Here is a 12,841-nt window from a genome sequence, read left to right on the forward strand (position 1 = left end):
CATGGGTGCTTGCACTTTTTAAATAACCATAACATGCTCAATTTTCTACCGATTTTCAAACTGTTTGGCTTGTTATAAACGTCAGAGATGTAGTTATGACACTGCATACTTATGAAAAATTATTCATAATTTGTTCAAGCATCCGCCACGCATGGGCGTCGGAAGCAAAAAAAATTAAGAAATGTTTTACTGGAGTAGATGCTAATTACATTAAGTACAAATAGACCGCTTTGCTTGCTAAGCGTATAGTTCGGAAAGACAAAATTACGGAGATCGCCATATCATTGAGAGCGGCAGTAGTATAGGGGTAAGATGCACCGCATCTAGTTTTGACACAAATCGACCCGCGGTTCGAGTCCGGCTTTCTCCGAACTCAGTCTTCTCCCTTTTCCCATCACATATCAAATCGGAAAGGCATTTATTTTCAATAAAAATGAAGAAAATATTAGTAAAGTGGACATAAAGCGTCTAACATGTGTTTAATTATAAGTGTTTATCGATTCGGGGTAGGTAAACAGACATGTGCTGAATGTTAAAGACGATAGTGAGTGGGTCCAATATCGTTGATCGTAAAAAGTGGATGGGTCTTGTCCCACACACATACAATGGTTCTGACGCCCATGTAGTCACTTTAATAACGTTTGTAAGAAACCAAACCATTTGTAAATCCGTCAAGAGTTCAGCGAGATAAGAGTATTTGTGTTCAGATCACTCGCCTTACATCAGGAGCCACAAAGCCCTGCCTGTGACAAGATGGCCGCCGGTGATGACGTTAGAGACTGTTAGACATCTAGCCTTAAAGGGTTAGTTCACCCAAAAATGAAAATTCTGTCATTAATTCCTCACCCTCATGTCGTTGGACACCCGTGAGACCTCCGTTCATCTTCAGAACACAAATGAAGATATTTTAGTGTAAAGCTGATGCTGAGAAAGGCTTCAGATAGGCCTCAATTGGCATTCAGTACATTTACACTCACAAGACCCATAAAAGGCACTAAAAACGTTGTTACAAAGTCCATCTCACCACAGTGGCTCTACAATAATTTTACGAAGCGACAACGATAGTTTTTGTGCGCAAAAAAAATCTAAATAACGACATTATTCAACCTCTTCTTGTCTTCCGTGTGTGCCTCCACGACGCATGCGCGAGAATATGACGAAGCGCCGGCGTTCGGGAATCCATGAAATGCACACTTAAGCCCCATTTGAGCACTACGCCGAGACCTAAAGCACGATCAATGTAGAATTCAACAGCTGAGACACGCGCGTCTTCCTCTGCTCGTAAACAAATCGCTTCTGGGTCATGTGTCCGAACGCCGGATCTGCGTCATATTCTCACGCATGCGTCGTGGAGACACACACGGAAGACAAGAACAAGTTGGATAAAGGCGTTATTTTGATTTTTGTTTGCCCACAAAAACTATTGTCGTCGCATCGTAAAATTATTGTAGAGCCACTGTGGTGAGATGGACTTTGTAACGACGTTTTAAGTGCCTTTTATGGGTCTTGTGAGTGTAAATGTACTGAATGCCAATGGAGGCCTATCTGAAGCCTTTCTCAGCATCAGCTTTACACTAAAATATCTTCATTTGTGTTCCGAAGATGAGGTCTTACGGGTGTCGAACGACATGAGGGTGAGTAATTAATGACAAAATTTTCATTTTTGGGTGAACTAACCCTTTAATTATGTATAACTATGGTCACGCCGGGATAACAGAAAATGGGCAAAGAGGCGGGATGTGGGCGGAGCTGAGGTGATGACTAACAGACAGCAGACAAACGGCAATCCACCTGTCACTCAAAGTGGCCACGCCCTTAATAATGCAGAACTTTAAGGCTTTATATAATGTAAACGAATGAGTTATAAAAACATTCACCCCTCACAGTCGTCATGAAGGGCAAAATTAGCCGGACAGACCAAAAGCACAATGTGTCCCAGACTGTAAACATGTGTTCTTCTGCTGTAAAGTTGGCCATTTTAACATGAGCTCAATGTGATTCTGCTCCTCTAGTGGCCAGTCCATGAACTGCAGTTTAGTTGGCTTTGGTCATTGCTGAAGGTACATAATGAAGTGCAGGTGTGTCACCTTGAGCTCCACGGCCTCCGCCTGCGTCTGCCATCGCTGTAGGCGTTTGTGGGACGTCCGGCTGCTGCGTTTCTTCCCTCCCCAGGACGAGGCCGGGATGATCCGGCCGGACTGCGCTGAATACTGCGTCTTCCTCCGCGGAGCCTCCTCGTCTCGCTGTTTCTTTGAGTTTAATCAAAGACAGACACGTTAGCATTCAGGCCTGTGAATATATCTGCTTCATTCAGCATCATCTAATACAGACGAAACACATCCCCAGAACACGAGCCTCCTCGTGCAAGAGACCCTAAAACTACATTCTAGACGAGTAAAGTTGAGATGAAGTTGGCGAGAGAAAGCCAGACCAATAACGTTTGAAGAGCGTGAAGTTTGAAGGTTTTACGTTTGAAGTAGTTTGACGTTTAACATGTTGTTAGCATGAATTAGAATGTTGTTAATAGGGATGCAACAATACAGTTAGTCCACGGTTCAATACATACCACGTTTTTTGTTCGGTTCGGTTCGGTTCTGATGGCTTGTCACATTAGTTTTTTGCTATTCTATTTTAAGCGACAGGAACAGCAAGAGGTTAAGGAGAAAAAATACTATTTTTTTATTTCTTTATTTTACTTAAAACCTTACTTAAACTTAAAACTTAAAAACGTACTTAAAAAAACCCTTGTACACATTCCTAGTGTTTTGTAAAATATAAAATAAATATAAAGATTTACACTGGCAGCTCAGAGCAGTACAGCAGAATTTAAGTATGAAATTAAATGAATAAATGTAAAAATAAAACACTACATAGACGTCACTATAAAATATACATTGATTCTTATTAAAGCTACTGTATTAAAGTTCTTCAGTCAAGAGCAGTGAGTGATTTTCACTTTGTCTTTAGTTGTTGTATTAACATTAAAGGGATAGTTCACTCAAAAATGAAAATTCTGTAATCGAGAAATTAATACAGGTTTGGAACAACATTAGAGTGAGTAAATAATAACATAATTTTAGAGGTGAACTGTCCCTTTAAAGGGTTAGTTCACCCAAAAATGAAAATTCTGTCATTAATTCCTCACCCTCATGTCGTTCGACACCCGTCAGACCTCCGTTCATCTTCAGACACAAATGAAGATATTTTAGTGTAAATCTGATGCTCTGAAAGGCCTCCATTGGCTCAATGCACTTTACACTCTCAAGACCCTTAAAAGGCACTAAAGACGTCGTTACAAAGTCCATCTCACTACAGTGGCTCTACAATAACTTTATGTATCGGCGAGAATAGTGTTTATGCGCAAAAAAACCCTAAATAACGACTTATATAGTGATGACGATTTCAAAACACGGCCTCATGAAGCTTCGAAGCGTTATGAATCAGTGAGTCGAATCAGCAATATGGATCACCAAATTTCAGCAGTTTGACACGCGATCCGAATCATGATTCGACTCACTGATTCATAACGCTTCGAAGCTTCATGAGGCCGTGTTTTGAAATCGTCATCACTATATAAGTCGTTATTTAGGGGTTTTTTTTGCACAAAAACTATTGTTGCCGATTCATAAAGTTATTGTAGAGCCGCTGTAGTGAGATGGACTTTGTAACGACGTCTTTAGTGCCTTTTAAGGGTCTTGAGAGTGAACCGTGCATTGAGCCAATGGAGGCCTTTCAGAGCATCAGATTTACACTAAAATATCTTCATTTGTGTTCTGAAGATGAACGGAGGTCTGACGGATGTCCAACGACATGAGGGGAAGTAATTAAACGGTTAGTTCACCCAAAAATGAAAATTCTGTCATTAATTCCTCACCCTTATGTCGTTCGACACCCGTCAGACCTCCGTTCATCTTCAGACACAAATGAAGATATTTTAGTGTAAAGCTGATGCTGAGAAAGGCTTCAGATAGGCCTCCATTGGCATTCAGTACATTGACACTTCCAAGATCCATGATAGGCACTTAAAACGTCGTTACAAAGTCTATCTCACCACAGTGGCTCTACAAAAATCTTACAATGCGACGACAATAGTTTTTGTGCACAAAAAGAAATCAAAATAACACCTTTATCCAGCTTGTTCTCGACTTCCGTGTGTCTCCACGACGCATGCGCGAGAATATGACGTAGCGCCGGCGTTCGGGAATCCATGAAATGCCACTTTAACCCCATTTGAGAACTACGCCGAGACCTAAAGCACGATCAATGTAGAATTCAACAGCTGAGACACGCGCGTCTTCCTCTGCTCGTAAACAAATCTCTTCTGGGTCATGTGTCCGAACGCCGGATCTGCGTCATATTCTCGCGCATGCGTCGTGGAGACACACACGGAAGACAAGAACAAGTTGGATAAAGGTGTTATTTAGATTTTTTTTTGCGCACAAAAACTATTGTCGTCGCATCGTAAAATTATTGTAGAGCCACTGTGGTGAGATGGACTTTGTAACAACGTTTTTAGTGCCTTTTATGTGTGTGCGCTCTTGCTCTGGTTGATGTGTGTGAGTGTGTGTGTGTGTGTGCGCTCTTGCTCTGGTTGATGTGTGTGTGTGTGTGTGTGTGTGTGTGTGTGTGTGTGTGTGTGTGCGTGTGTGTGTGTGAGTGTGTGTGTGTGTGCTCATCCGGGAGAAGTTCCCATATAAGGAATTCCGCCCTTTATGATGTCATACAGGGCCATACTCGAAAAAAACTTTCTGAAACTTGTGTGAATCCTGAAGGAGTGTGTGTGGCACAGAAATACATTTTTTTTTAAATGTTGTCCATGTTTATCATGAGAATCAACTCTTGAACAGTGTGAATGCAGGAAATATCATTAGATCGTCCCCTTAAGATGAGACGTTTCAGCTCAAATCGTTGCGTTCTCCACTTCCTGCTCAATTGTTTGTGAGTATCAGTGTTTCAGTGTCTCAGTGCTTCAGTGCTTCAGTGTGTTTAATGCTGCTGACGTACCTCTCTCTTGTCATGATGGGTCTCAGCGGCCGCTAACAGACTGACTTTAGTGGCCAAATCCTTCAGTTCCTCACGCCAGCTTTCTGAAATGAGCGCTGTGGAAAGACACAGGGATGAAGGAGAGCAAGAAGAGACAGAAGCCAGAAGAACAAAAAGCACTGATGATGTAAATAAAAAACAGAACTATTTCCCTCTGAATAGACTGAGATGTGAAATTAGGGGAGGATTTTAGTGAGTAGATATGAGTAAATTTCACAAAATAATTAAAGAAATGCCATGTAAGCATGTTTAGGCTGAAATAAACATGACCTTGTAAGTAGAAAGACTGAAAAACACTCCAATAATACTGCAGTAACCATTTAGTAATCAAATATTTTTTTCAAGACGCAATGCAACTTGTGCTCTGGCATTTCTCAAACTTCTGCATGTTGATTTAAGCTAATTTACTTATTTTAATATTATTATTATATTCATATTTTTACAGTTTTAGGCTTTTCACATATATTTATTTTAATCTAATTTATTTATTTATTTTTACATTTTTATTACATGTTAATTTAACATTCAATACATTTTCAAGAATTACATTGATAATAAATGAAGAAAATGTATTTATTTACTTATTGTAATTGTATTATTTATTTTTTATAAGTTTGATCATATGTTAATTTAATATTTAATAAACGTTTGCATGTTTATTTAAGCTAATTTACTTATTTTAATATTATTATTATTATATTCATATTTTTACTAGGCTTTTTCACATATATTTATTTTAATCTCATTTATTTATTTGTTTAATTAATTATTTTCCCACCCATTTTTTTCTTCAGACTTTTAAGCAAATGTAGAAATAAGAAATGAATTAAACCGATAATATATTAAGCAAAGGTATTTATTTACTTATTTTAATTGTATTATTTAATTTTTATATGTTTTATTAATATTTAATAAACTTGTTAAACTTAGTGTTAAACCCATTGAAATAAGAAATTAATTAAACCGATAATAAATGAAGCAAATTTATTTATTTACTTATTTTATTTTTATTATTTATTTTGTATATGTTTTATAATATGTTAATATAATATTAAATAAACTTTTGCATGTTTATTTAAGCTAATTTACTTATTTTAATATTATTATTATTAAATTAATATTTTTACAGTTTTACTCTAGGCTTTTTCACATATATTTATTTTAATCTCATTTATTTATTTTAAAATTTTTATCACGTTAATTTAACATTCAATCAATTTTCAAGAATTAAAATGATAATAAATGAAGCAAATTTATTTATTTACTTATTTTATTTTTACTATTTATTTTTTATATGTTTTATAATATGTTAATATAATATTTAATAAACTTTAGCTTGTTTATTTAAGCTAATTTACTTATTTTAATATTATTATTATAAAATTAATATTTTTACAGTTTTAACTCTAGGCTTTTTCACATGTATTTATTTTAATCTAATTTATTTTTACATTTTTACATGTTAATTTAACATTCAATACATTTTCAAGAATTAAAATGATAATAAATGAAGCAAATTTATTTATTTACTTACTTTATTTTTATTATTTATTTTTTATATGTTTTATAATATGTTAATATAAAATGTAATAACTTATGGATTAATTCATTTACAATTTTCATGGTTTTTCTCTAGACTTTTCCACGGTTCCGCACTTTGAAAAACTCTATTTGTGACTCGGCACTACACAAGAGCAATTTAATGATGAAAGGAATACGAGTTTTGGAATTATTCCTGTAAGACACACAAGCACAGCAGCGTTCATGTCTCTGGAAGACAGTGGTGTGTGTTCATGTCTCTGGAAGACAGTGGTGTGTGTTCATGTCTCTGGAAGACAGCGGTGTGTGTTCATGTCTCTGGAAGACAGCGGTGTGTGTTCATGTCTCTGGAAGACAGTGGTGTGTGTTCATGTCTCTGGAAGACCGCGGTGTGTGTTCATGTCTCTGGAAGACAGCGGTGTGTGTTCATGTCTCTGGAAGACCGCGGTGTGTGTTCATGTCTCTGGAAGACAGCGGTGTGTGTTCATGTCTCTGGAAGACAGCGGTGTGTGTTCATGTCTCTGGAAGACAGCGGTGTGTTTTCATGTCTCTGGAAGACAGTGGTGTGTGTTCATGTCTCTGGAAGACAGTGGTGTGTGTTCATGTCTCTGGAAGACAGTGGTGTGTGTTCATGTCTCTGGAAGACAGCGGTGTGTGTTCATGTCTCTGGAAGACAGCGGTGTGTGTTCATGTCTCTGGAAGACAGTGGTGTGTGTTCATGTCTCTGGAAGACCGCGGTGTGTGTTCATGTCTCTGGAAGACAGCGGTGTGTGTTCATGTCTCTGGAAGACCGCGGTGTGTGTTCATGTCTCTGGAAGACAGCGGTGTGTGTTCATGTCTCTGGAAGACAGCGGTGTGTGTTCATGTCTCTGGAAGACAGCGGTGTGTGTTCATGTCTCTGGAAGACAGCGGTGTGTGTTCATGTCTCTGGAAGACAGCGGTGTGTGTTCATGTCTCTGGTAGACAGCGGTGTGTGTACATGTCTCTGGAAGACTACGGTGTGTGTTCATGTCTCTGGTAGACAGCGGTGTGTGTACATGTCTCTGGAAGACTACGGTGTGTGTTCATGTCTCTGGAAGACAGCGGTGTGTGTTCATGTCTCTGGAAGACAGCGGTGTGTGTTCATGTCTCTGGAAGACAGCGGTGTGTGTTCATGTCTCTGGAAGACAGCGGTGTGTGTTCATGTCTCTGGAAGACAGCGGTGTGTGTTCATGTCTCTGGAAGACTACGGTGTGTGTTCATGTCTCTGGAAGACAGCGGTGTGTGTACATGTCTCTGGAAGACAGCGGTGTGTGTTCATGTCTCTGGAAGACAGCGGTGTGTGTACATGTCTCTGGAAGACAGCGGTGTGTGTTCATGTCTCTGGAAGACAGCGGTGTGTGTTCATGTCTCTGGAAGACAGCGGTGTGTGTTCATGTCTCTGGAAGACAGCGGTGTGTGTACATGTCTCTGGAAGACAGCGGTGTGTGTTCATGTCTCTGGAAGACAGCGGTGTGTGTACATGTCTCTGGAAGACAGCGGTGTGTGTTCATGTCTCTGGAAGACTACGGTGTGTGTTCATGTCTCTGGAAGACAGCGGTGTGTGTACATGTCTCTGGAAGACAGCGGTGTGTGTTCATGTCTCTGGAAGACAGCGGTGTGTGTTCATGTCTCTGGAAGACTACGGTGTGTGTACATGTCTCTGGAAGACAGCGGTGTGTGTACATGTCTCTGGAAGACAGCGGTGTGTGTTCATGTCTCTGGAAGACAGCGGTGTGTGTTCATGTCTCTGGAAGACAGCGGTGTGTGTTCATGTCTCTGGAAGACAGCGGTGTGTGTTCATGTCTCTGGAAGACAGCGGTGTGTGTACATGTCTCTGGAAGACAGCGGTGTGTGTTCATGTCTCTGGAAGACAGCGGTGTGTGTACATGTCTCTGGAAGACAGCGGTGTGTGTTCATGTCTCTGGAAGACAGCGGTGTGTGTTCATGTCTCTGGAAGACAGCGGTGTGTGTTCATGTCTCTGGAAGACTACGGTGTGTGTTCATGTCTCTGGAAGACAGCGGTGTGTGTTCATGTCTCTGGAAGACAGCGGTGTGTGTACATGTCTCTGGAAGACAGCGGTGTGTGTTCATGTCTCTGGAAGACTACGGTGTGTGTACATGTCTCTGGAAGACAGCGGTGTGTGTACATGTCTCTGGAAGACAGCGGTGTGTGTTCATGTCTCTGGAAGACTACGGTGTGTGTACATGTCTCTGGAAGACAGCGGTGTGTGTACATGTCTCTGGAAGACAGCGGTGTGTGTTCATGTCTCTGGAAGACTACGGTGTGTGTTCATGTCTCTGGAAGACAGCGGTGTGTGTACATGTCTCTGGAAGACAGCGGTGTGTGTTCATGTCTCTGGAAGACAGCGGTGTGTGTTCATGTCTCTGGAAGACAGCGGTGTGTGTTCATGTCTCTGGAAGACAGTGGTGTGTGTTCATGTCTCTGGAAGACAGCGGTGTGTGTTCATGTCTCTGGAAGACAGTGGTGTGTGTTCATGTCTCTGGAAGACAGCGGTGTGTGTTCATGTCTCTGGAAGACAGCGGTGTGTGTTCATGTCTCTGGAAGACAGCGGTGTGTGTTCATGTCTCTGGAAGACTACGGTGTGTGTTCATGTCTCTGGAAGACTACGGTGTGTGTACATGTCTCTGGAAGACAGCGGTGTGTGTACATGTCTCTGGAAGACAGCGGTGTGTGTTCATGTCTCTGGAAGACTACGGTGTGTGTACATGTCTCTGGAAGACAGCGGTGTGTGTACATGTCTCTGGAAGACAGCGGTGTGTGTTCATGTCTCTGGAAGACTACGGTGTGTGTTCATGTCTCTGGAAGACAGCGGTGTGTGTACATGTCTCTGGAAGACAGCGGTGTGTGTTCATGTCTCTGGAAGACAGCGGTGTGTGTTCATGTCTCTGGAAGACAGCGGTGTGTGTTCATGTCTCTGGAAGACAGTGGTGTGTGTTCATGTCTCTGGAAGACAGCGGTGTGTGTTCATGTCTCTGGAAGACAGTGGTGTGTGTTCATGTCTCTGGAAGACAGCGGTGTGTGTTCATGTCTCTGGAAGACAGCGGTGTGTGTTCATGTCTCTGGAAGACAGCGGTGTGTGTTCATGTCTCTGGAAGACTACGGTGTGTGTTCATGTCTCTGGAAGACTACGGTGTGTGTTCATGTCTCTGGAAGACAGCGGTGTGTGTTCATGTCTCTGGAAGACAGCGGTGTGTGTTCATGTCTCTGGAAGACTACGGTGTGTGTTCATGTCTCTGGAAGACAGTGGTGTGTGTTCATGTCTCTGGAAGACAGCGGTGTGTGTTCATGTCTCTGGAAGACAGCGGTGTGTGTTCATGTCTCTGGAAGACAGCGGTGTGTGTTCATGTCTCTGGAAGACTACGGTGTGTGTTCATGTCTCTGGAAGACTACGGTGTGTGTACATGTCTCTGGAAGACAGCGGTGTGTGTACATGTCTCTGGAAGACAGCGGTGTGTGTTCATGTCTCTGGAAGACAGCGGTGTGTGTTCATGTCTCTGGAAGACAGCGGTGTGTGTTCATGTCTCTGGAAGACCGCGGTGTGTGTACATGTCTCTGGAAGACAGCGGTGTGTGTACATGTCTCTGGAAGACAGCGGTGTGTGTTCATGTCTCTGGAAGACAGCGGTGTGTGTTCATGTCTCTGGAAGACAGCGGTGTGTGTTCATGTCTCTGGAAGACAGCGGTGTGTGTTCATGTCTCTGGAAGACAGCGGTGTGTGTTCATGTCTCTGGAAGACTACGGTGTGTGTTCATGTCTCTGGAAGACAGCGGTGTGTGTTCATGTCTCTGGAAGACTACGGTGTGTGTTCATGTCTCTGGAAGACCGCGGTGTGTGTTCATGTCTCTGGAAGACAGCGGTGTGTGTTCATGTCTCTGGAAGACAGCGGTGTGTGTTCATGTCTCTGGAAGACAGTGGTGTGTGTTCATGTCTCTGGAAGACCGCGGTGTGTGTTCATGTCTCTGGAAGACAGCGGTGTGTGTTCATGTCTCTGGAAGACTACGGTGTGTTTACCTGCTCGTGGCCCGGAGCGATCTGAGCCGATCTCAGGGCTGAGGAACGCAGATGAACGGCTCCCACTGAAAGACACTTGACTCTTAATGAGAGGATGTGGACAGAGAGGGGTGAAGCCGTACCAGTCGTCATTCACCATACACACCGGCTTGCCATTCAACCCTGCAGAAAGAAAGACCCTGTGCTTGAAATGTGACTTTCATCTCTGAGCTGTGGCCGCATAATTATCCACAGGATTAACCCTCTGGTGCTCTTCCTTTAAAGGGTTAGTTCACCCAAAAATGAAAATTCTGTCATTAATGACTGACCCTCATGTGGTTGGACACCCGTCAGACCTCCGTTCATCTTCAGAACACAAATGAAGATATTTTAGTGTAAATCTGATGCTCTGAAAGGCCTCCATTGGCTCAATGCACGGTTCACTCTCAAGACCCTTAAAAGGCACTAAAGACGTCGATACAAAGTCCCTCTCACTACAGTGGCTCTACAATAACTTTATGAATCGGCGAGAATAGTTTTTGTGCGCAAAAAAACCCAAAATAACGACTTATATAGTGATGACGATTTCAAAACACTGCCTCATGAAGCTTCGAAGCGTTATGAATCAGTGAGTCGATTCATGATTCGGATCGCGTGTCAAACTGCTGAAATTTGGCGATTCAAACTGCTGAATCGACTCACTGATTCATAACGCTTCGAAGCTTCATGAGGCCGTGTTTTGAAATCGTCATCACTATATAAGTCGTTATTTAGGGGTTTTTTGCGCACAAAAACTATTCTCGCCGATTCATAAAGTTATTTTAGAGCCACTGTAGTGAGATGGACTTTGTATCGACGTCTTTAGTGCCTTTTAAGGGTCTTGAGAGTGAACCGTGCATTGAGCCAATGGAGGCCTTTCAGAGCATCAGATTTACACTAAAATATCTTCATTTGTGTTCTGAAGATGAACGGAGGTCTGACGGGTGACGAACGACATGAGGGTGAGGAATTAATGACAGAATTTTCATTTTTGGGTGAACTAACCCTTTAAGGGTTGCATTGGTTTTCCTTCCGGTCATAAGTGACCGGACACCTAAAAATTAAACTTCCTCCACCCCAGTAAAACCAATGCAATTTATTTTTCTTCAATAATATTTTTTCTTTTTAATTTTGTATTTTGAGATTATTTGATGGTTTTTTCAATATGTATGCAATATTTATGGTCTATTTTTGCCATTGAAAATTATACAAAAATGTTTGTTTTTGTAATTATTATTTTCTTTAATTATTGCAGTATTTTAGGTTAAAGCTACACTGTGTAACTTTTTTAGTTTATTCTTAGCTGAAAACACTTAGTTCTTTCAAAAATATATGTGCTCATTAATGTATATTTACTTCTTTCAAGTAATAAAGTATTCTCGTAAGTTTATAATATGCCATTGTAAATACATACGGGTGAGGGTTCGAATGCGGGTCGCCATGTTGCTCCTCCATCTTGAAAGTACATTAGCCAAAGAGGGACATACCCGTGAATTCAAGCTTCGCCTTTGGCGTTTTAACACTCGATGGCACCGTGTCGAATGTGGATGAGGTCGAACTGGAAGCCATGTTAATCTTGGACTAAATCGGCCACCGTAGGAGTTAAAACGAAATCGGAATTGAGAGGAACAGAAACTAATATTCACTGGATGGTCATATACAAGTTCACCACTAGATGGGGGAAAATATCACACAGTGTAGCTTTAAAATAGAGACTAGGCCTTCAAAATAAAAAAATTTTTGAAGGCAGATTAGCGCCCTCTTTTGGAATTATTTAAGAAATCATGCAACCCTGTGTGTAACCACTAGAGGCTTGAGCATTCCCTAGTACAGGGGTCGGGAACCTATGGCTCGCGAGCCATATATGGCTCTTTTCCGGATTTTATATGGCTCTCCAGTTTTCAAATGTTGACTGAAAAATACACCCTGGATGATGATAATTATTTTTAAACTATTAGCATACTTGATTAATGTAGAATTTAACATTATGAATATGTAAAATTAAATTAAATATTAGGGATGCCACAATTCTCAATATAATATTGTACCGTTCGACGGCCTTCATGGTTCAATACGCGCCTGTGAATTGCGATTTTTCGGTTTTGCATTTAATTAAGTATTTTTCTACAAATTCAATCATTTGCCTCCATCCCAATATACTGAACAACGCGTCATACATTCACATCAC

The 12,841-nt window shown here is 41.1% G+C and overlaps 1 protein-coding gene across 1 annotated transcript in view; it reads right to left on the bottom strand.

Moving 5' to 3' along the window:
- The window catches only part of tbata (thymus, brain and testes associated), a gene marked incomplete at both ends in the record, with an annotated part of 37,860 nt that overhangs the window by 19,166 nt on the left and 5,853 nt on the right, over positions 1 to 12,841 (bottom strand). The window contains 3 exons of the mRNA XM_079845528.1: positions 2,088 to 2,249; positions 5,005 to 5,099; positions 10,636 to 10,797. Of these exons, the coding sequence (XP_079701654.1) occupies positions 2,088 to 2,249; positions 5,005 to 5,099; positions 10,636 to 10,797 (419 nt within the window). The remainder of the gene's footprint in view (positions 1 to 2,087; positions 2,250 to 5,004; positions 5,100 to 10,635; positions 10,798 to 12,841) is intronic.

This window comes from Gobio gobio (genome assembly GCF_949357685.1).
Source record: "Gobio gobio genome assembly, chromosome: 20".
NCBI lineage: Eukaryota > Metazoa > Chordata > Actinopteri > Cypriniformes > Gobionidae > Gobio > Gobio gobio.